This window comes from Betta splendens, chromosome 6, assembly GCF_900634795.4.
Source record: "Betta splendens chromosome 6, fBetSpl5.4, whole genome shotgun sequence".
In the NCBI taxonomy this organism is placed as follows: domain Eukaryota; kingdom Metazoa; phylum Chordata; class Actinopteri; order Anabantiformes; family Osphronemidae; genus Betta; species Betta splendens.
Window position 1 is genome coordinate 15,936,143 of NC_040886.2, and position 22,401 is coordinate 15,958,543.

General features: G+C 52.4%; 1 protein-coding gene across 2 annotated transcripts; it reads right to left on the reverse strand.

Annotated features, from left to right (window-relative positions):
- Positions 1-2,667: 2,667 nt before the first annotated feature.
- Positions 2,668-21,950, reverse strand: fbln1 (fibulin 1). Of its 2 annotated transcripts, XM_029154288.3 has the most exons (17): positions 21,574-21,947; positions 18,819-18,927; positions 17,215-17,344; positions 15,778-15,925; positions 15,537-15,596; positions 15,368-15,454; positions 15,159-15,296; positions 14,943-15,080; positions 14,721-14,864; positions 14,512-14,637; positions 14,313-14,438; positions 14,121-14,240; positions 13,914-14,045; positions 13,706-13,829; positions 9,881-10,017; positions 9,271-9,411; positions 2,668-3,211 (listed from the first exon to the last, which is right to left on the reverse strand). In XM_029154288.3, the coding sequence occupies exons 1-17, from the start codon at positions 21,626-21,628 to the stop codon at positions 3,072-3,074; spliced, it is 2,055 nt and encodes a 684-aa protein (XP_029010121.1). In that variant the 5' UTR covers positions 21,629-21,947; the 3' UTR covers positions 2,668-3,071. The 2 variants fall into 2 exon arrangements, with proteins under 2 accessions (XP_029010121.1, XP_029010122.1); XM_029154289.3 differs by lacking the exons at positions 2,668-3,211; positions 9,271-9,411; positions 9,881-10,017 and adding an exon at positions 11,415-13,243 and having other exon boundaries at positions 21,574-21,950.
- Positions 21,951-22,401: the final 451 nt, after the last annotated feature.

A 22,401-nucleotide genomic window follows, 5' to 3' on the forward strand; every position in this document is an offset into this window, starting at 1 on the left:
CTATCACCCTAAACCTCAGGGTCTTGATTGCAGCGGAGGCAATAACAGACGTCCGTATCACACGGGCTTTAAAGAGGTTGTCATGAAAAACGCTGCTGTGCTGCGAAGCCCGTCATTTACAATCCTATTGTGGCTGAACGCTCCAGCAGACATTCCTCCAGTATAACATCTCCATCCTTAGGTTCAGACAGACGCTTATATGAGTTTACTGTTGCACTATAGGAGCCGCTGCAGCGATGGGTCAGATTTTATTGCCAAAAGAAAGTCAGAGTCTCTTTTGCAGAAATGTTTTTTGCTTTGTCTTTGCTTGGTAGTTTCTCCGGCTGTAACGCGGAGCGGTGACAGTCCAGGGGCGTCCGTTGTTACCAGCGTCTGCCTCAGCCTTGTGCTGTATGTGTCTGCCATCTATTGGACTCAGGAGAAACACCACTCGAGCACCTTTAAATACACCCAGAGACCAGGTCTCGATGACTCTGAAACACGCTCATCGGTGGTGACAGTCTGAGTATTTGTGTTTGGTTTATGGATTTATAGCATTAGGCCTTAATGCCACTGAGCTGGTATCTGGACAAAACATATCATCTTGCTCTAAATGAGGGGCAGTTAACTCAGTATCTGTCTAAATATGGACTCCACTGCAGAGTCGAGAATTCGACAGGAGCAAAGCCGCAGCCATTTGGTCATACCCATCTAAAAGAAACATTTTTGTGTTTATGGTAATGAGGAACAGTGGTTTGTAAAATAGAGGAAAAAAAAGAAATACCCCTAAATTTATTAAAAGAACTCACTTATATCCTATAACATGTGTTGCGGTGGGAGCCGGGGGAGGACGCCAGGAAAAAGAGGGAGTGGGTTAGAGCAGGAGTGGGCCCAGCACGTGCCTCCGGAGGTGCTCCGGTCTCCGTCTGGATCGGTCTGCTCACCAGCCCTGGGCCAGGCTCCCACCGGCCCCAAAGCCCGTCCGGCTGAGCCAGAAACCGCCACGAGCCACGTAGTGAGAGGCCTGACCGACGCTGTGCCACAGGAGGGCACACCAACAAACAGCACCCCCCCCCCCATTAGCCCCACTCATCAGGCCCACTCCGCTCACTCACACCGGCTCCCGGCGCAGGCAGCTCCCTCTTGGCCTCGGACGCAGAATCTGGCAGAAAGCATTTGCTCATTTGTCCCCACACATGTATGTGGTTTGGTAAGACTGCGAGGGACTGCAGCTCCAGCCGCTCTGACCGTCCAGACGCAGCCGGCCAGGCCGCTCCTGGTAATGTCCTCCCACACAGTCTGCATGTATGGCCTTTCGCTGCTCGTGTTCAGCCGTTTATGTCCTCACTGCGTGCGTCTTTGGGGATGTAGGAATGCAGTGTGGACACGACAATGGCTATTTAAAGTTCACTTACTGCCTTAAAATAGAAACTTTCAAATTACACAGTATAAATTGGAGCAGACACAGATTTTGAGGTAACTTACTGTGAATAAAGACAAACGTTAGGCTCTTTGACTGTGTTCCTCACCTGCTGCCCCTTCGTTCGTGGGTCTGACTCCGTCTAGAGCGGCTGCTCCGACTGAACGTGCATTTGAAATAACAATGCACATAATAAGAACTTTAGCTCAGAATGACTCTTTTCATGAGTGGTGCAGAGAGGTGACCAGGGCAGATGTGCAACAGCATCACAACCGCTGAGAGATGCGTCTTCATTCCTTGGAGAAGGATGCTCGTGGCTAAAGTGATGATTGCAGCCTCACAGTTTGGCCCTTTTCACCCTCTAATGTGTGACGTCCCCTCGTGTTTGACTTGAGTTCTGCGTCACTGATAGCTTTTACAGGCTGCCGCCCCCTTGCTTCCACCTCGGTCACGCTACCAGAGATAGCGAAGCCGTGGGTGAACACGTTTGCAGGCGCGCATGGAGGACCTTGGGTAACTTGTGCACATCCCCGCCGAGGTAACGGTGAGGACAAGCTGTTCATGTGTGCAGTTCCTGCCCCTCAGAGTTATCAGCCAGTGCAAAAATAAACAAGGTCCAAGAGTCGCTATGGAAACTGATGCTCCGCAGACCGCACTGAACAAAACCCTAGACTGGCTGAGCCTGCTCCATTTTCTTGTCTGTGTTTGTTAGCTAATATTGACACGTCTGATTTATCATAATCAAGTTTCCTGTCATGGGGCTGTGACTTCACGTTTCCACAGCCTGGGCACAGCATGTAAAACGATACACAACCTCTAATGTGATGAAACGCAGCACATGTATTTACATGTTAAGACACATATTTGGTTAGAAGAGAACTATGCACTGTTTATAATCCACATTCAAACTTAGGACAAATGTGCCTCTTACTCATATTATGGAGTGTTGACATGATTTACTGGTTTTAGACACAGCGTGTTCCGAAGCCTCTTGTCTGTTCCTGGTTTGTTCACATTGCATCACACATGGGAAACGCACGAAGCACATGACAAGTGGGACGAAAATAATAATATTGTCAAATGAGGCCGACGACTGTTCGTACACATGCAGATCTGATCAACTGCAGCTGTCTAATCAGTCTGACCCCGGATCAGTGGGAGAAGAACCTGTGGAAGCTGATCAGCCACCAGTTCAAAAGCTTTATCTGGACAGTAACTCAGTGATATGTTGTTGTTGCTCATAATGCATGTAAAGAAGGGGCAAAAGCTGTAATTAAAATAATGTTTATTCCATAAAAACACATACCTCATTCAATGTATACAGTGAGAAAGGAAAAGTGAATGCTACAAAAGCAAAGGAGAAGAATATCACTCAACTGAATCATCATATTCTTTGATGACCTCTCTAAATGCATGCACTTTTGATTTCAAAATAAAATTTTGTTTTTGTAATAGTTACGAGTTGTTTTTATGAAGATTGTCGACATTTAGCTCCACAGTCGCACAAGTGCACTTTAGTCTGAGCTGGTCAAACAAGCCTCAACGCTCTCGTCAGAGGCAGCTCGTGTCCTTTGGCCTAAAAAAACCATCAACAATCACCATAAAAATCTCAACGACCAAGTGAAAAGATCTGACACTGGGCGTCTTCACACGGTCCAGAACCTCCACTGGCTCAGAACCAGAACTCGGACACGACAATGTGGACGTTAATCACGTTCCGGCCGGAGTCGCCCTGACCCGTCAAGTTGCGCATGGACAGTTTCAAGACCGTAGACAATGGGCCGATCAGAGGCTTCACCTGGCGGACGACACCTGGAAGAGACAGAGGCACAGCGATAACAGCGCGTCGCACTGGACCCGGTCGGCCCGTCGCTCCGTCACACCTTCAACCAGCGCCGGCGTCTTTCTCAAACATCCCCCTTGTGTTTTTCTTCTTCATAATTGAGTCAGTGAAGTGCTCAAGTGTTTAGTATCATGACTCAAGTTTTTAATTCACCGCAGGAGATGAGAAACCACTGCTTCATCAGTCTGAATTACGAGCCCCCTCACTGCGGTATTTGTAATAAAGTAGTAAAACCCGCTTGATCGCTGCTCGCCGCAGGACAGATGATGACCCATGACGCGCCATCTGCTGCGTCCTCGGGGGCCGCGGCGTTGACTACGGCGTCTGGCTGTGGATCCACCCGCCCACTCGTTTGTCTCCCTCTCTTCCTCGCTGAGGGGCCTGGTGTTCGTGGCACCGTCCCCGTGGGCCACAGGGGTAAATGAGTCCCATGTGTTTGATGGAGGGGAGCAGTCGCAGTCACGCGATGCAGCCGTGGAGGCATTCCTCCTGGAATCCATCCTTGACTCGCTGAGGGGATCGCTGGAGGGACTCGAACTGCTCTCTCGCTCTCTCTCTCTCTCTCTCTCGCTCTTTTACTCTCTCGTCCTCCTCAGCCTGTGGGCAGACAACATATTCCAGGAGATTCTGCCGATAAGCACTTGGAGGCGAGCGCCGTGGGGCCCTCTTCTACCAGGGTTGCCCCCATGTTTGGGTGTTTTGGGACTGTGTTGCGTAGTGACACACGGCGGAGGATAGCGGCTCTGAGGTTTTATTGTTTCCAAAGCGTCAGCACCGTCAGAAAGCGCTAACCTTGGCTTCAACCTAACAGCTGCAACACTGAGTTTGACTGTGAAAGTGAACTTTCAAGCACAGGCCAACTGACTAGAACGAACTCAAAGGCAGGCTGAAGAGGAGGAAGGCTGGTTTGAAGATGAGGAAGATGAACCACCACAGACAAATGGGTTCCAGTCCACATTAAGGGGCTTTAATTGCAGTAACAATAATTCTGGCATAAATATAATAGTGACTAAAGCCTCTGTAGCTCAGGTCAAATGTGTTACTGCATGTTTTCGCTGAAAATCCCTTCTTGCAAACAGAAACCCTGCCCCACGCCCAACACTGGACACTTCACTCAAAACGCTGTTCCTCAGTTCAAATGTTTGGATTTGGGGCTTTTGGGAAGCTCATGGTGTTTCATAACAAACCAACCAGTGTCTGCAAAACTACATGCATCACTGTTTCTGCAGTGATTTCATTTTGATGTTTATTTCAACTTCTACCCTTGTTTAAATGGGTTTGCACAGCCTGGATGAATGGAGTGATTATCTTATTAAAATGTGGCCTCATTTGCCCAATTCTGTACAAAGCAGCTTGACATGAAAGTCGGAGTGTGACCCTGGTGAAATCCTCACATCATGATTCTGTGTTTCCGTAAGCCTCCCATCAAACGCTCGGCGGTGTCCTCGACGAGAGGAAAGCATCGGCTCACAGTTGGGCCTCAACACACTCCCAGTGAACCTGAGGTGAAGCCACAACCACATGCTCATCTCTGAGATTTCATCTGAGCTGCAAACAGCCAAGAGCCTCCTGACAGGTTGACTTTGATTGGCTGCCGTGCCACCGACCCACGCAAGTGAACAAAGGGAGGCGTTGGAGACCTTGAGACTTGCTTTTTGACCCGTGAAAGGCTCAGAAGGTCACGCATCTGAGGTCTGACGTGTTTGTGGCATCGTCGCTGGACAACAGGACGCGAAGGTGATCACGCAGCATCGAACAAACAGCTGTACAACGTGTCACGCTTCCCAAACATTCCACTCCACCGTGGAGGAGCCCCATAAGTAGAAAAGAGCCTTAAAAAATGCACGCCAGTAGCAGAGACACTGCCACAAAACAAAGTGGAGCCAGTGCCAGAAGGCATTTGTCATCCTTCACAGCCACAAGGGCTGAAATATTGAAGGGTTACATGTAAACAGTACAATTTCGGGGTTTTCTGGTTTCTGCAACTCAGCGAGGAAGTGTATGACAAAATCCAAAATGAACGGGTTTAACACCAGAGACAAATGAAAAGTATGCACTGGCCTCACCACAGTATTGTATAATGACACGCTGGTTGCGGCGCTGTGCATGCTCGCTGCAGCGAAACCCTTGGAACGCGCCCAGGTGCTGTCCAAAGCAGAGGGTACGGGAGGGCACGCTCCTGTAACCGGGACACGGTTCTGTCTGATCTGTGCATGTTCTGATCCACAGCCGAACGGTCAAAACCTGAGCAGCGAAGAGCCGTTACTGAGCGCCTGAAGTGGCTGAGAGCGTCCTCCGAAGCAGCAGAGGCGCCAGAGGAGCTGCTAGCTAGCTCCCTTGGTACCTAATTAGCGCAGCGACCCGTTTCGGTCCCGGTACCCTGTCAGCGCGCTGGGTCCGACCCCGCGTGTTTACAAGCTGGGACACGGACGGGCAGTCGGGTCCGGCGGTCCGAGCGCGGCGCCGACCGCTCCGACGAGGGGCCCGCGTGCGCGCGGCCCCTCGTTGGAGCGCATGCGGCTTGGTATTTTGAGGTCCATTAACAGTGATTCATAGCTGCAGGTCTCTGAAATGGCCCGTGGGCCACTGTTGGACGGTGCCACTCGCCGGGTGGTGACGTCACTGAAAGCAGCCGGAGGGAATGGCTTAGTTCTTTTCCCGGACTCTCTGTTTTAGCAGCTGCGGGCCGCGGCAGCTGAAATGACATAACATGCACCATTATCTTTACCACAACCTTTACAATATATTGCAAGTGACCTTTCCGAGCGAAGAACTGCAACTAGTGCTATGAGCAGAAAATAGAAGCGAGTGGAAGGAGGAAAACCCGCTTTGTTTGCAGTTTAAATCAAATTTAAAGCTTCTCAAACACATTTTATCTGCTTTTCCATCTAAGTACATAAACAGAGTGATTAGCTAAACATTTTGTTGAAATCACTCCAGAGAATAATGATGGGTATTAAATACATCTCCAAACAGGGGAAGATAAGTGATGAGTAATTAGAATATTTAATATACGAGTCCTCAGAGCGGTGGAGGAGGACCACCCGAGGCGAGGACTGCGTTTGACACCGAGGTTGTTGGGTGCGAAGACCCTGTTTTGATTAAGTCTGCTAATCTGCTGTGGGCTCCGATGGATTTCTCTGGGTTCTTGGCACGCTGTGGTGGGCCTGCTGCCGCTGCGGCCTCAGATGATTCATCTCTGCCACAGCGACTCACACTGGAGGAGCTGGCTGTCTGCTTATCTCCTCAGCTCCTCCCCAGCACCGCTGGGAGCCGGAGCCGCGGGCCTGGACCTGCCGGGCCTGGACCTGCCGGGCCTGGAACTGCCGGGCCGGGCCTGCCGGGCCGGAGCCACGGGCCTGGCCTGCCGGGCCTGGGCCTGGACCGAAGCTGTGGGCCTGGACCTGCCGGAGCCACAGGCCCGGAGCTCTGAAGCCGCACAGCCTCACACAGGAGGCTCACATTCCACCCGTCGCTCCGGTTGAACAAACCGGCCGCTCGTCCTCCACCAAAGCACAGGATGCTTGGACGCCGTAACCACTAAAGCATAGTTTCACCTGCATTAAAAAATGAATGGAATTCAGCTGCGGCATCTTAATCTTACACTTTCTCCAAAGGACGTAATGAGTTATTACAGGAAGACATGTTATTATCTGCTGCTTTCTAGTAACATAAATATAACTTCATAAACTCTCTTCTGCTAATACAAACAATTGCAGCGCGATGATTAATGGCTCAGTTAAAACCTTCCATGACCATGAATTACTCATGAAGAGGAGTCATTTGGACGGAACCTCTGGATGACTAAACATGTGCTGTGACTCTTTGATTCCACGCTCGGCTAGTTATTGTTTTCTGCGGCGGATTTATGCTCGCCGTCGGCCGACGAGTGCAAGGCGGAAAATGTGGATCCCCACGGTTGCCACGGCAACGCTGGACCCGGGGGCAGCTCATCAGGCAGGCGGCCCCCAGGGACCACCGGGGTGCGAGCTCCCACACTTCCTGCCAGCGCCACAGAGCGCGTGTTTGCAAAGGGAGGTTCCGTCTGACCACCCGCCGAGCGCCAAAACCAATCATCCCACTATCAGCGCTGTGCAGACAGCCTGTCCCCAGTAGAACGTGGATGACAGCGCTGCGTATCAGCACGCGTGCAGCATTCCTCCGCTCTTTGTCCTCCTCCGTGATGTGTCAGGGTGATGTATGTCACTCCTGCATACCTGCGCCTGCTGCGGTCGCCGCTGCGCTACTGTGGGCGTCTGCACGTGCTGCATTGGTTCTGATGGTGCTGAGCCGTGTTTGCACAGATGCGTCAGGCTGCCGGGTCGTCATGCACGTCTGACAGCGCTGGGAAAGCCGGTGATGGATGATACACACACACACACACACACACACACACACACACACACACACACACACACACACACACACACACACACACACACACACACCGCATGCCGCTATGTGCTGAGTAAGTGAGCAGCGTGTCGGCCAATCACGCCTTTTAGGACGCTTTTCACGTTAGCAGTGGATTCTGGGGATTCCTAATTGTTCTTTTGTCCCTGTCAAGAAACACAGAAAGTGGCCAAAGACGAAGGCCAAGTTTCACTGAGCTCACGCACTTGTTCATCCGCGGAGCCTCAGTGTCTGCTCCTCCTCACCACGGCCGGAGGCTCTCGGAACTGAGCTCTCCTCTGTGACACGTCAGCCGGGCCTCGGAGGACGCTTACGCAACGGCCGCGTCCGCGGGCCAAACGGAGCCCACCAGAACCGGAGGCTCGGAGCCGAGACGAGCGGCTGCTGCTGACACGCTCCGGTCCAATGGGCCCGGGAGAGAAGAGGCTCCTCGCGAGCCGCTCCTTTCATGTGGTCCTGCTTTAAGTGCTCTGATGCTCAGCGAGACACTGAGGCCTCGCGTGGGGAAAACGCAACAATACATTCAGCCACATTAAGCAAAGCGCTCAGGATTACGTCGCCCTTTTCTTTCCTCTTTCACTGGATGCAGCCTTCGATCTCCACGCAGTCTCACACTTTATCTGCCTCTGGCTGCGGTTTTGCACACGCACACACACACACGCACACGCACACACACACACACACACACGCACATGCGCACTCGCACACAGGCACACGCACGCGCACGCACACACACACACACACACACACACACACACACGCACGCACACACACACACACACACACACACACACACACACACACACACACACACACACACACACACACACACACACACACACCGCTACAAACAGGGAATTTCTTCTAAAGCCTCCTCACACAAATGTGCACAGACAAACATGCCATTAAAATGCAGCGGAGTGTAATTAAAAGGAATCGCTGCTGGTTTAAAACACTGACTGAACACTTCTGTTCTGCAGCAGCAGACGAGCGAGGAACGCGATCCAGAGGCGGTGACAGCCACTCGTGGCCTCCTCACGCCTGCCTCTTAGTCTGAAGACGGATGTGCGCGCTGACAGGCCACTCGACGTCCGTCAACAAGGAGCAGAGAAGACGCTGGCCTTCCTCTGCCTCATCTCTGCACACGACCCAAACAGAAACACCTACACGGGCCCAGCGACGCGTCCTGTGCCTGACTCACGCCCCCATCCTCCCTCGGGTCAGCACCAGAATCCAGGCTTCAGCCCAAACACGTGCTGCAGAGTCGTGCTGCCGCCTCCGCATGCTGGCGGCTGCTGAGCAGGTAGTTACGATGACCTGCTGGTGAACTGCGGCTGCTCATGCATATTTACACGCAGCACAGATTTATACGCCCGGTTCCTGTTCATTAAACCGGCCATGACTTATTGTGGAAAGTAACGATCCACTTGGGATAAGCAAATTAAACGGTACTTTGTTTAACCTCAGGACTGCGGAGCGTGATGCCAGATCTTCGTTGGGGCAGAAGCAGGGCTCCGTCAGGACCGAGCAGTTACTGCACATGACGCACACAGGCGCTCAAAATCCAGTTCATTGTGACGACAACACACACAAAGAGGGAGATCTCTCTACTCACCCACATACATTCCGTTCTCCACCCGCTTGATGACGTCGAAGGCGCCGTGCACGTTGCCCTCCAGGATGTCGAACTTGATGTCGTAGCTGCCGCGGTGGTAGGACGCGTACGCCGCCACCGTGGTCCTCAGGAACACGATTTCTGCCGGCAGATGAGACCGTGAGCTGGGATTTCACCTGCGGCCGAAGGACAGGCGGGCGACAGCGAGCTCTGGGGTCACGGCGAGGTTGAAGCCGCTCAGGCCTGAAGTCCTTCACACCCCAACTCACAGCTTATGGAAAATGACAGGAGCTCAACCCGCCGCCGCGTTGAGCACGAGTCGCTGCCAATAGATGCTCGTCGGCCGTCAGCGTCTGCGAGTGATTCAGTGGTTCCTCACACGCAGCCGCCACAGTTCAAGCCTGGACTGCACGGAGACCAACATGGAGGAGGTCGTTTGCTCTAGTCACATGCACTCTGACAAGCTGAGGGAAGTGCGTTTGAAGGGAGCGCCGAGATCGGAGCCGATAACGGAGTCGAAAGGAATTAAAACAAACTGACTTATCGCTCATCTTTAAACGTGTTGTTTGTAACAGTCTCTCGGGGCCAGAATAGACAGTGCTGTACCTACCTTCGGGCCTCGTGAACTCTCTGAAGGTGGGCAGGGATATGAAGGTGTTGGCCACTGAATGCGTGGGGTCCAGAACGCAGGCGACGTCGTTGGGCCGACAGGACTTGACGCAGCGCACGGTGTCGGAGCGCTCGGGCCTGAGGAACAAGAGAGCACACGGAGGCAGGCATGGCCTCTGGCTGTCAGGCCTTCAGAGTCTGCGCTCACACCACAACAGGGCACCCTCAGCGGGACCGCTGCACAAACAATACGCGCACGGACGAGCCGGCGGGGGCGCCGGCATCAAAAGCAATCAAACGCCATGCGGTTTGGAAGAATAATAAACCGTAAACGGCCGAAGCTCACGCCGAAGCCACACTCCGGAGCTTGTGGAGACTTGCGCTGCCATTGATGCCGTCCTGATGTCAAGCTGTGTGGGAAATAAATTACTACACTCACAGAGAATGATCCACAACCTGCTCAGGAAAATATTTGGATTTGCAGCGCATCCCTGGCTTCACAGCAGATAATCTCTTGAGGAGGATTTATTGGGCAAGGGAGTGTTCTAAAAGAGTCCTAAATTGTGAGCAACGTGACTAGACAACTCCCCGGCCTCTCCCCGGGGCAGCTCTCATCCTATTATTTAGGGCTTTGTTTATTCCACAGACTAATCAGTGACAGGTCATAGTGAACAAAGGGCCTCTGCTGGCTCCTAAAGCTAACACCACCTGAAGTATCACCATTCACAACCTGTCTGTTAAGTAAGACTTTGAGAGAGGTTCCTAAGGCATTAACCACCTCATGCATCAACCGCAGGTCTGAAACAATCAGGAAGTAGTGATCATGGCTTTCAAAGGAAAACACAAGCCCCGACTTTGACGCTGGAGATGTTAAATTGAAGCTTTGTCTTCACAGGGCAGACGAGTCAGTGCGTGGTTACACGGGCTTATAAAAACAGACGAGTTGCCATGTAGGAGTGGAGCTAACGGCGTGAGTCACGGCCGCGGGGCTCCCGTGCTGCTCGGGGACCTATGGGCTGCAGCTCAAAGCCGGGGCCCGGAGCCCGGGGCCCGGAGCGGGGTTGCGGGCTTCTTTTCTTGGAGAGTGAGGAGAGAAGCCCCTGACTAAAAGTCAAGCCACCGCTGGGTAGGGGCTTGTAATTAGCAATTAGCGGGCGGGTCCAAGTTTTGCCTCGACCCGAGCCAAAGCCACAAAATGTTCTCCTAGTTTATAATACTACTGCCGAAGCTGCAGAAAGACCAGAGCGAGGCTCTGGAGGACGAGGTGAAAGCTCTCTTGAGGGAGAGAGTAAATTTATGAGAAGATAATGACCCAGGTTGAACCGCCCCTTTACTGTACTGTACGTACAACAGCCACTTTAAAATACAGAGTGTGTGTGTGTGCGTGTGTGTCTGTGTGTGTTTGCATGCTGAACGTGCAGGCGCATGCTGCCGCCCGTGTGCATTCACACACGCAGGCCTCACGTGTCCCGGCCCAGGAGAAAAACCCCAATAGTTTCAGACCAGAAAGAAAAACAAGACTTTTTGGATGAAAGTCCTCTGGTCAAGCCTCGGGCTTTTTATTTTTTTGGTAATTATTATTTATAGTCTGCACATTGATAACGCCCCAACATAAACACTGCAGGGCATCATTCATTCTGTGCGCGGTGATGTTGCTGCACCACAAATTGTTCAGACCACCGGCCAGAGCCCAAAGCCCCATAACTCAATGTCAAAGGGGAGGAAAAAACCTCCTGTGCGCCACTGTGTTCTTATTTTAAGGATATCCCCACTGGGGACCAGAAGTTGCATCCTTACTGGCCTGACAGTTCAGGACAGCAGGAACGCGGGACATCTGAATTTACAGTTATTATAAGCCGCAGTCGTCGGGCAGCAGCCTCGCAGCATGTCAGGCTATTTATACTCGCTCCTGCTGGTGCACATTTCCCCTCAGCGTCGCCACTGCATCCCATCGTGTGTCACTTACTCAGCCGTCATTGGGATTATCTGTCTGCTTTGGGGTTTGCACCCACAGCATGCAGTGGAAATCTGTGCATTTCACATTACAGCCTGAACTGTAACAGGAGCCAGAGAGACGTGCATGAGAGGAACGGCCGCTAAAGACGGATTTGTGGTTCAAGGTAACTGATGTTTGGGAAGTGGGAGTATCAGTGCATTAAAAGGCCTGGCTCGCTTTTGACTGGGGCAGAGAATATTAATTATTATATTACTATCAATGGGGAATATTTACTCTGTAGGTTATAAATCATTGGATCGTTTATTAGGTATGCAAATACAAACAACTGAGGGGTCTTATATGTAGATGATTTGAGCCTTGTTGGCTTCTGTCTTCACAAACATTGAGTCTGCTGTGGAGAACTGCTCTGACACGGCTTCACATCCCAGCTGCTCCCCTTGCTGCATCCAATTAAACCCCACAACGTGCCATTATCGAGAACTGGAATTGACTTGAACATGTGTTATTTCTATTTAAATTTTAATAGAAAACTGTTCATGCAGCACATAAACCATAAAATACTGCAAAACGTCCGACTTTATCATGCAACTATCATCAAATTACATTCAGCTGTAGGCGCATTTGGACCATTTCCATTCTGTGGTTCGCGCTGCCCTAGAGCGCCACCTAGCGGCCGGGCTCGTGTCTCACCATGAAACAGTGATGAACAGCAAAACTTAATGTTGGGCTTTAATCCATAAAACGCTTTGGCACTTTTAAATTTAGATTTGTTTTATATTTATTTATTCTATGTTTATTCTATTTGTGTTTATTGCACGATTTATTTCTCATCCAGTCTTAATACATATCCCATATTCAACATGCATTTAGATTTTGACACTTTTGTTTAGATCAAACTATAAAATTAGATTACACCATGGTCTAGACTACATGATCACGCTACGCTGTCATAGTATTCCTTATTTCTAGAAGTTTTGGCTAGTTTGTGGTAACGTGTGGTACCCTACAGAACACAGCGGCCGTGTTTATTCTAGCAGTGGGTTGTAGGGGACCCTGGACTCCTCGTGGGTAATAAAGACCAGAACCTTAGCCAGGTATGTGGTCACTGTGCCGTGGCGACGCAGCTTCAGCAACAGAGACAGGTCAAAGTCCTGTGGCTTGTCGAAGGGCTTCGCCACCGACATCAGGCCGACAGCGGGCAGCATTTCCGTCTTAAAGAAGCCCCCCTCGTTGCCGGCAGTGATAAGAATCTGGACGTCGTCGCCTTGCACCGTGCTGGAGGGACCCATGCGGAAGATGCTGGTGGAGACGGGGATGTTGGTGGGGAAGGTGAGGTGGTGGTAGGTTATTCTCAGGGGCAAGGCCGGGCACTCGACAGACTCAGTGCAAAGCAAGCGTTCGCATCGGCTGCAAAAACAGAAGGGTGGGGGGAGGAGGGGGAGGGGGGGAGGCAGGGCAGGAGGGAAAGGGGACAGAACGGAACAGGCAGAGAGAAAGAGAGACCAGGTGTGAATTTCATCGGCCGTGCACGACATGCAAGTGGAGGCTACGCCGGTCTCAGCAGCCTGATGCCTTAAAGGCCGACATGCGAGAGGGTTTTGGTGCCTCCAAACGGGGGTGGACGTACAGAACTCGGTCCAAATGGACCCATGTGCATTTATCCATCATGCTACAGCCAAACTCTGATAAGGTCATTCCAGCATTCCAGCGTTTGTGTCTGCTTCTGCGCCTGCGCCTGCGACTGCGCCTGCGCCTGCGCCTGCGCCTGCGCCTGCGCTGAGCTCTGGCTGCGAGAACCGTGTGGAACTGCTGCGCGTTGGCGCGCGTGAGGGTTCTGCTCGTTACAACGACCGCGACCCGGGTACTCACGTCTCGCCGGCGCGCCGGTAGTTGTCCGGACACTCGAAGGCCAGGCACCGGAACCCCCCCTGTATGTTGAAGCAGGTCTGATTCTCCGTGCACGTGTGGCTCCCCGTCACGCATTCGTCCACGTCTGAGACACGAAGCAGGAAAAGGTGCCGCTTTGAAAAACGCCGACGCAGCTGGAAACCGCGCCTCACCTCAGAGGGCGCCTCACCTTGGCAGCTGCGGCCATTGGGTGCCAGGGTGTAGCCGGCGGCGGGGCAGGAGCAGTGGAAGCTGCCGGGGCTGTTGTGGCAGCGGTAGGTGCAGATGTGGCCTCCGGTGGGAAGAGCGCATTCGTCGATATCTGGACGAGGCAGCGGCGCACACTGAGAAGGAGGCTGTGAATGAGGACGCTACTGAGGCGGCGGAGGGAGGTTACCTTCGCAGGTCATGCCGTCGATGTCGCTCAGCTGGTAGCCGCGGCGGCAGTAGCACTGGTAGGAGCCGTACACGTTGGCGCACTCCTGGCTGCAGGGGTTGTCCTCGCATTCGTTCAGGTCTGCACAGGAACACAGGCTTTTAGCGTCAACCCGGGGCTCTGAGGCGCGAAGTCACGCGCGCTCTGTCTCACCGTTGCAGTTCCTGCCGTCGCTGGCCAGTTTAAAGCCGGTGGTGCAGCTGCAGGTGTAGGAGCCCAGCACGTTGTTACACTTGTGGGCGCACAGGCGGCCGGGGTAGTGCCTGCATTCGTTTATGTCTGTTAACGGGAGGTCCAGATGTGAGAGGCGTCGCTGCGACAGCGCTCAGAGCGTGCGGCCGGGGCTTCTTACCCTCGCACAGCCGGCCGATGCTGTTGAAGACGTAGCCCGGCTCGCATTCGCAGCGGTAGGAGCCCAGGGTGTTGACGCAGCCGTGACCGGCGCACGCGCTTTCGGGCCCTTTGCATTCGTCGACGTCTGCGGGTTCGGGGGCAAAGGCGGAGAGCGTGAGCGTCTGCGGCATCGCTCCGCGCAGAGCGATGCTGCAGACGCGGCCGTACCCACGCAGCGGGTGCCGTCGTCGCTCAGGTGATAGCCGCGGCCGCAGTTCACCGAGTTCCGCTGGCACTTGTAGGAGCCCACGGTGTTGATGCAAACCTGGCCTCGGAGGCACGGGCCCGTCTGGCTGAGGCACTCGTTGATGTCTGAAAGCACAGAGCTCGTGTAGGGACCGTTCTGGGTCAAACCTGTGTCTTATCTCGGGGTTTTCCGTGTGACCGCACCGATGCATTTGCCCAGAGCATCCTGGATGTAGCCGGACCCGCAGTTGACCTTGGGCAGGCACCGGAAGGAGCCCTGGGTGTTTTGGCACACAAACTCTTGGCCGCAGTTGTGGAACCCGGCCTCACACTCGTCGATGTCTGCGGGAACACAAAGCAAAGGCCGGCGGTGAGCGGCTCCGCGGCGCCCGTCCGCCGAAGGCACCGGCGCCCACTCACCGTTGCACTGGTTGCTGTCGGTGAGCTCGTAGCCCGTGCCGCAGCTCACCTCCCTCTGGCAGCGGAACGCGCCCTCCGTGTTGATGCAGCGCTCGCCGACCCGACAGTTGCCGGACCCCAGCAAACACTCGTTGATGTCTGCGAGGGGGAGATGGGGGGGGTGAGGAGGTGTCTGAGTTCGCCGGGCGAGGACCAACGGTGCCACTCACCCTCACAGCTCCTCCCGTCCGGTTTGAGCCTGTAGCCTTTAGAACAGGCACACGTGCCACTGCCGACGCACTGATGGGCGCATTTACCTGATGGAGCAAAACAAACGTTTGATTGTTGCCTCCGCAGGGATGAAGCGTAGAATGGGCTGTTTGTCGTCCTATACTTTACCATCACATTCATCATTTAACGCTGGTTTGTCATCTTCCGCAGTTCCATCCTTGTTCGGCACTGAGAGACAGAACAAACACGCTGGTTCAGACGCTCGTAGCGCACTGACTTCAGGCCTCCACCAGGGGGCAGCACAGGCTCGCGTTTATTCCGCCATCTCAGGCCCCTCGTTTGACATTTGATAGACTTCGTGTATGTGCGTCTTTCTACTCTTATTCATGCTGCTTATCTTTTCACCCACGTTCAGTTTGCGCCGGGCTCTGGTTGTCCTTCTTCACACAGCAGGCGTGATACACCAGGCCACACTGGTGGCCCACAGACAGGCTGTGATCGCAGGCCTGGCCCTGCTCCTGGGCCGCTTTCCCCAGGAGGCAGCAGTCACAGCACATCTGCACAGAACAATGGCAGAACACATCAGCAACACAGAGGAGGACTTTGCATGAAGATTGCAGGAAGGGATGCTGCGTGGTAAAATACCGCAGAGCCGGACCTGTGGACTCGCAGACGACAATGAGGCGATTGAGACAGAGAGCCGCCCTCTCAATCAAGCAGCCAGAGAGAAAGGGAGGCTGATAGAGACGAGTGACAGGGCTCAGACAGGCAGACGGAGCTAGAACGGCAGCGAGCGGCCCACAAAAGACAGTGATGGGATGACATCATCACCCCCTCCGGCTGATAACATGCTCCATCAATCATTACAGCAACCTGGTAACGTCAGTCAGAGATGCAGATGGGGGAGGAGTGCGTTAGCGTTTCACTCAGGGCAACGAGGGAATAGAGGGAGACACCTGAAATCTGACGAGTGGCGTGTGGATGGAACATGGTCTGAACACAGGCCACAAATCCTGCAAAGACTTCAACAGCAGCTTTGTACCAGTGGCCACGAGCTGCTCAGTGAGGTCTGGATCAAGATGACATCTTCATCATCATCATCATCATCATCATCATCACCATCATCATCATCATCATCTCAATGTGATGACGGAATCAGTCTGACTCTCCAAGATGACCCCCCACCGTGAGCCTGGTGCTGCTTCAGGCTTCTTCTGTTAAAGAGACTCAATAATAATAAACTCTATTAAATAAAACTGAGTTGGACCAATCACAGCTCACGTCTGGGCCTTCACTTCGTCTTTCTGCTAAGCTCACCCTCTTTTGGCCGAATATTAATGCACCTTCAACTCTCAGTTGAAGGTGCATTTGCATGTGCAAAAAGTTTTTGCGGGTATTTTTTTTCAACTCCTCATTCTGAGCCCAGAGCTGGAGGTCCTGTTCACTAACACACAATCACGCCCTTGAATATTGACTCTAATTTACTTATCTGAGAATTCCCTGACACGTTCATGTAAAGACTAGCTAACGCGCCGGCGCTCCTCAGGAGCACGTCGTGCACTGACTCGCTCCCCCCCCGTGCTGAAGCGCAGCATGCTGGGAAAAGAAGAAGACGGGCGCGCTGCGGGTTGAGATGGAGGGAAATCAAAACCTGCAGAAAGCTCAGAGTTTGGACGTGAGCCGGAAGAAGAGAAGAAGAGGCTGAGTTCCAAATGTGCCTGACAGCAACAAGCCCAGGTCCTCCCCAGAGTGACACACACACACACACACACACACACACACACACACACACACACACACACACACACACACACACACACACACACACACACACACACACACACACCTTGGTAGTCTTGGTCTCGCAGCTGTTGGCGAGCAGAGAATCGCAGGCTCCCTGGTCTTTAGCCATGTTGATACCAGTGGTGCACATGTTGTCCTCCAGCGCTTTTACACAACACTGCTCCTGCACTATCCTGCAAAGGGAAACACAACGCGCAGGTGGTGCATTCATTATCCTCAGCTCCATCAACAACCTCCCCGATGCAACGCTGCCTTCAAGTGCAGCCCATTAAAATGAGCCTGGGGCGCGCCCGGCGGGGATCCCAGAGCTGCCGAGCTGAAAGTGCATGTGCGAGTGGGTTGAGCAAGCACTGTCTGGATTCGGAGGAGGGCACAGGAAGTGGACTGTGTTTCGCAACAGTGACATCATTGACCTTAAACTGTGTTAAGCATCTCCCCCCGAGGCCTTGCACTGTTGTTTCAGTCCTCGCTCCAACCACAACGTGCAAAAAAGCATTTGTCCACCTCCACATGTCTTTAGTCAAAGCTGGATTGTGGCTTTTTGGAGGAATTTTGTCTTCAGAACAATATCAGAAAACAAACCCGCCCTTGAAGATACGTGTCCTGGGAGAGTAAGGAACAGCTGACCACTGAGTGTCAGTTTCCACAGTTTACACGACCTCAGCGGAGTCACGTTACCGATGGGACGTGTTTGTAGAGACCGTCTCCATCAAGATCAATGAAATGCAGCATCGCGATGTTTCCCTCAGATCAGATTTCTTGTTCTGTTTAGGATGTTTGGGTCCAATCAGTTAAGAGCGGGCGTCTGTGTCTGTCTGGCCTGGATCCGCTCGCACTGCTGCTTTACAAGACAGAAAGCTTCAGCCGCCGCCCCCTCACCTCTGCTGCTCCACTTCCAACAACCCTCTCTATCGTCAACTCTTACCAGAAATCTCTCTTTCCACATAAACTACGGTGGATTTCAAATTCACGTCAGAGCGTGCAGATCCTCCACAGATCCTCCACAGATCCTCCACAGATCCTCCACAGACCCTTTTAAGGGCACAGTCACGCTTGTTTTGCGCTTTTCTTTTCTCACTCTCTCTCCAGTGTTTTTTTTCTGTTTGGTGTCTGAACTAATCGTTCACATTTCCTGTTTTTGCCTCCCTCCACTCACCTCCAAGGTATTTCCTGGGTTTTGAAACAGCCTGTTGTCACATCCCCCCGTTCCAAAAATATGCCCACATCCCCCAAACCTCTGCCCTTTCCCATTCGGACAAATTTGGGATTACTTGCATGGTCACGGTGAATGGATTTGCCAGTCGTGTTCACAGCAGCAGCTCTTTAAGGCTTACGAGCTCTAAATCTGTGGCAGCACACCTTCTAGAGTTACCAGCAGACGCGTTATTATCCCATCACTATTAGTGTTTCCTGCTCTCACGTGAAGAGACTAATGTGTCTGGAGATTTAAAGGAGCGAGGTAAAGCCATCACCTGTTCAGGGTCCACGGGCCCAATCCCCGCGGGCCAATAGAGCCGGAGCAATAGAGCGGCGGTTCTGACAGGCTGCAGCCGTTACAGTAATGGCCTGGGCGCCTGAACGGAGCCCAGACGTGCCCTCTAAGTGGCCGTTTAGGGTCCGTGAGCAGCGGGGGAGCACAGCGTTTACCTGCAGGTGGTGGATTCAGAGATGAGCGGGAGGGACGAGCAGTCCTGGTTCTCGCTGCCGCGCTGCCGCCCGTCCTTGCAGCAGTCCGACACGGAGAGCGGCTCCGCACCTGCATCGCAGACAGAACCCGGGTGTTAACGGCTGCGCCCTCATGCCCCCCCCCCCCCAGACGGGCAGCAGACGGGCGCCCACCCTGAGCCTGCGGTGACAGCGAGGGCGTCCAGCTCTGCAGCAGCGCCTCACCTCACCTACAGTAGCACACGTCTGCATGCGCATGAGGAGCTTCAAGAGCACATTCACAGTCTGTGTGGTTATAAGCTAAATGAATAACAGAAGTTTTTATGAGGCTTATAATATCAAGAGTTGTTTATTTATTTATAGGAGTCAAAAACTGTTTCACTCAAAATATATGGTGATTGACAAATTGACTTAGCCAATTAAAAGAATTATGGTTATGATGTGGATATTAAACCCAAACAAAAGGAAAATCTTGCCATTGTCCTCGAGGGCAAGTTGCCCAGAGTTTCTGCAAATGATGCAAAAACAAAAGTCTGGCATTCTAAAGTCCCCCGAGGCTTATTTTGCCAAAGTCAGTGAATGATGGATATGTTTTTGCACAGAACCAAGCCTGTGTTGATCCGGCTGTTTATTCGCGAGGATTAGAGGCTGTGCGACGCCTCGCCTCTGTAAACAATCAGGCAGCGCAATCACATCCAGTGCGTTGGTGCGTCTGCGGTTCGTGTGATCTGCCAAGCGTCAAGGAGCTCTGGCGGATCGGCCCCGTGGACTCTTTTTGCCTTCGGCTCGTTGCCTTATCAGTTTGCCAAATTGTTGTTAACAATGAGCCCCCCGGGAGCCGAACAGAGAAAACAAACTTACCGTGAAATAAATTTAGTTGATCCTCTGTAATAAGATACGAGTTGTTGCCGGTTAGTGTCTGACTGTGCTGAAGTATTGGGAAAAGTGATTGTGAAATGGCCTGATCAAATCCATCTGTGTGAGTACGAGCGTCTGGCAGGAGTCAGTGGCTTCAGATAGCGGAGCCACATTCGGACGAGCGTCTGAAACGTCCTGGTTTTTACAGATTTGCTGCGTCTCCCCGAGGAATTTTATTAGAACTTTTAAATCAGGGCGACCAAGACGAAGCGGCGGGAGCAGTTGTCGTTACAGATAGTCTGACTTTACTGTGAGTATTAGTAGTATTATTGTACTGCAACCTAAGTTTAACCACAGTCCCGCTTCCACCTTTCTGGAGAGCTGCCTGGAGGCCACAGCCAGGCGAGGTCTGCTCTAACAGCGGCTCCTCGGAACAGACGGAGGCGTTTTCTGAGGAAAGTGATGCAAGATGCAGGAAAGCACAGGGAGTCAGTGTGACCACCACTACTGCATAAAGGATCATTAAACCAGCAGAATGGAGTGGATACGGGTTCATTATTAGGCAACCGCACGAACTGACTCACCACTCACCACTCACTTCTGCAAGTCTGACGCATCCTCTGGGCAATAAACCTGGTAGCAGCTGGATGAACTAACCCAGCACTCAGTCTGTGAAGGTTCTATGCACAGGGACTATGACTAAACAGTTTTAATGTTAATAATGTGGAAATGCATGAAATCCCTCGTCCTCCCATTCCAGTTGACAGGAATGAGTCACCCTCCAGCTGCTCCCAGTGCTCTGTTCTCCCCACAGTAGCTGATAACTAACTCCAACCCACTAAGCATCAGAGTCATTCCACCGCCACCGCTGTCTGCTGCTTCGCTGGGCTAAATTGAAAGAGCAGAAGGGCCTTAAAAACGTGTGTGGCGCTGTTTCATTTAGAGAGAGAGAGAAAAAGCATCTGTTGCCGTAGATGCAGTTGGTCACGGCCCTGTCTCCCTGTGATGTACTGTCTGTCTGCAGAGGGCTGATTTCCATCTTGGATGCTGGTGCTGGTTGTTAGGGGCCACTCAGGCTTGGCAGAGCAGCGCACGGATTGCCTGTGTCTAGACACCTCATGTAAACAAGACTTAATGAGCCGGGCGCTGGAGAACCCGGCCGTCTACTCCATCAACACATCATCTGCGAGGCTGAGCTTTTAAAATGGCTCGGCTGATCGTGTGAGCAGACTGTTTTTTTCACGGGCCAACCTGCACCCCGGTGGCCGGGCTGTGGGCACGCTCCCATGTGTCTAGACCGGGGAGACGCCAGCGAGCAGTGAGACTCCTCAGTCGCTTCACTCTGGTCATGTGATGCGTCATTTAACACTTTGTGCTTAGAAATTGTTAACATGCAATGAATCAAAGTCAGAGGCCTAAAGTTGTGGCTAAATGAAAATTACGAGGCTGTATATTAATATCTGACATCTGTTGACCTGCTACAGTTTGATAAATGATTATATATAAATGCACTTAAAAATGGAGCTTCTTTCCTATTGAAGCTGCAGCTTTTGTTGCTTTTATTCATGTATGAAACTACATGAAACAATATATTTAATCTTATCTGAATAATGCCTTGACATGAAGCTGCTACTTTCATGCGCCCATGTAGTTTCATCACATGCCCAAACTAGTCCTATGACAAATTCATCACCTCCGCTCCTCTCCCTCTTTCTCTCCTATAACTTTTATTCGTCCTGCAAATACCTTGAATCCTCTTCAAATCACCTGAACGGCTGAAATAACGACCCTCACTCGCGTCGGTCTCACGCGCCCACGTCATTTACATGAGCGTTGACCAAAGTTGTGTGCAGATTGTCGTTACAGAAAGGTGACCTACCTCGGGCGAGCAGGACTCCGAGCAGGGAGCAGAGGAGCAGCGCGCGCGGATGCATCGGATGAGAGGGGTTTCAGCGAAGGGCTGGAAGAAAGAAACGCGGCGCCGCGAGGTTCCCGGTGCTGGATCGTGCGCGGGATGCGAGAAGGCGCAGCGGTGCTGCTTCAAACGGGACAGACGCGAATGTGATGGAGCTGCAGCGGGACCGGAGGAATGTGTAATTACGGCCCAGCGAGGGGCAGGGCCAGGGCCGCAGACACCGACCGCCACTAATCAGGCCGCGTCCCGACGTCAGCGCAGAGTCACGCGCACCGACCCGGTTCCGGTTGCAGTAGCTTTGGCCGGTTATCAGATTTCACACTTGAAGAACGTCTCTCCATCAGCAGCAACGTGGAGCTTTTGTGTTTGTGACTGGTGATTACGCTGATTACTCCACATCTGGAGCCGATTTGGAGGTATTTTAAAAATCTGTTGTGGCCGTGCCCAGACTGTGCCTCAGAACGTTTAGGACATCCCAGCTGGCGGAAATCAGAAAATAAATATGTTCACTTTTTATACTTCTGCGTTTGACTTTTCCCCATGCACCTATTAATTATATTATGATATTATATATACTGTATATGCACAGCAGGACTACAGCCGCGATACAGCTGCTATACTCACCCTATTTTTCTGTTTTCTCAACAAACTTCCCAGCTGCAACAGAGAAAACGAGGTCTTTTCTTCCAGAGCTAATGAATTTAAACTTCTGTGGGCTCACGGTCAGCCAACGTGATCACGGGCCGAGCAAGGGCGGGTATAAACAACCACTCACACATGCACGAGCCTACA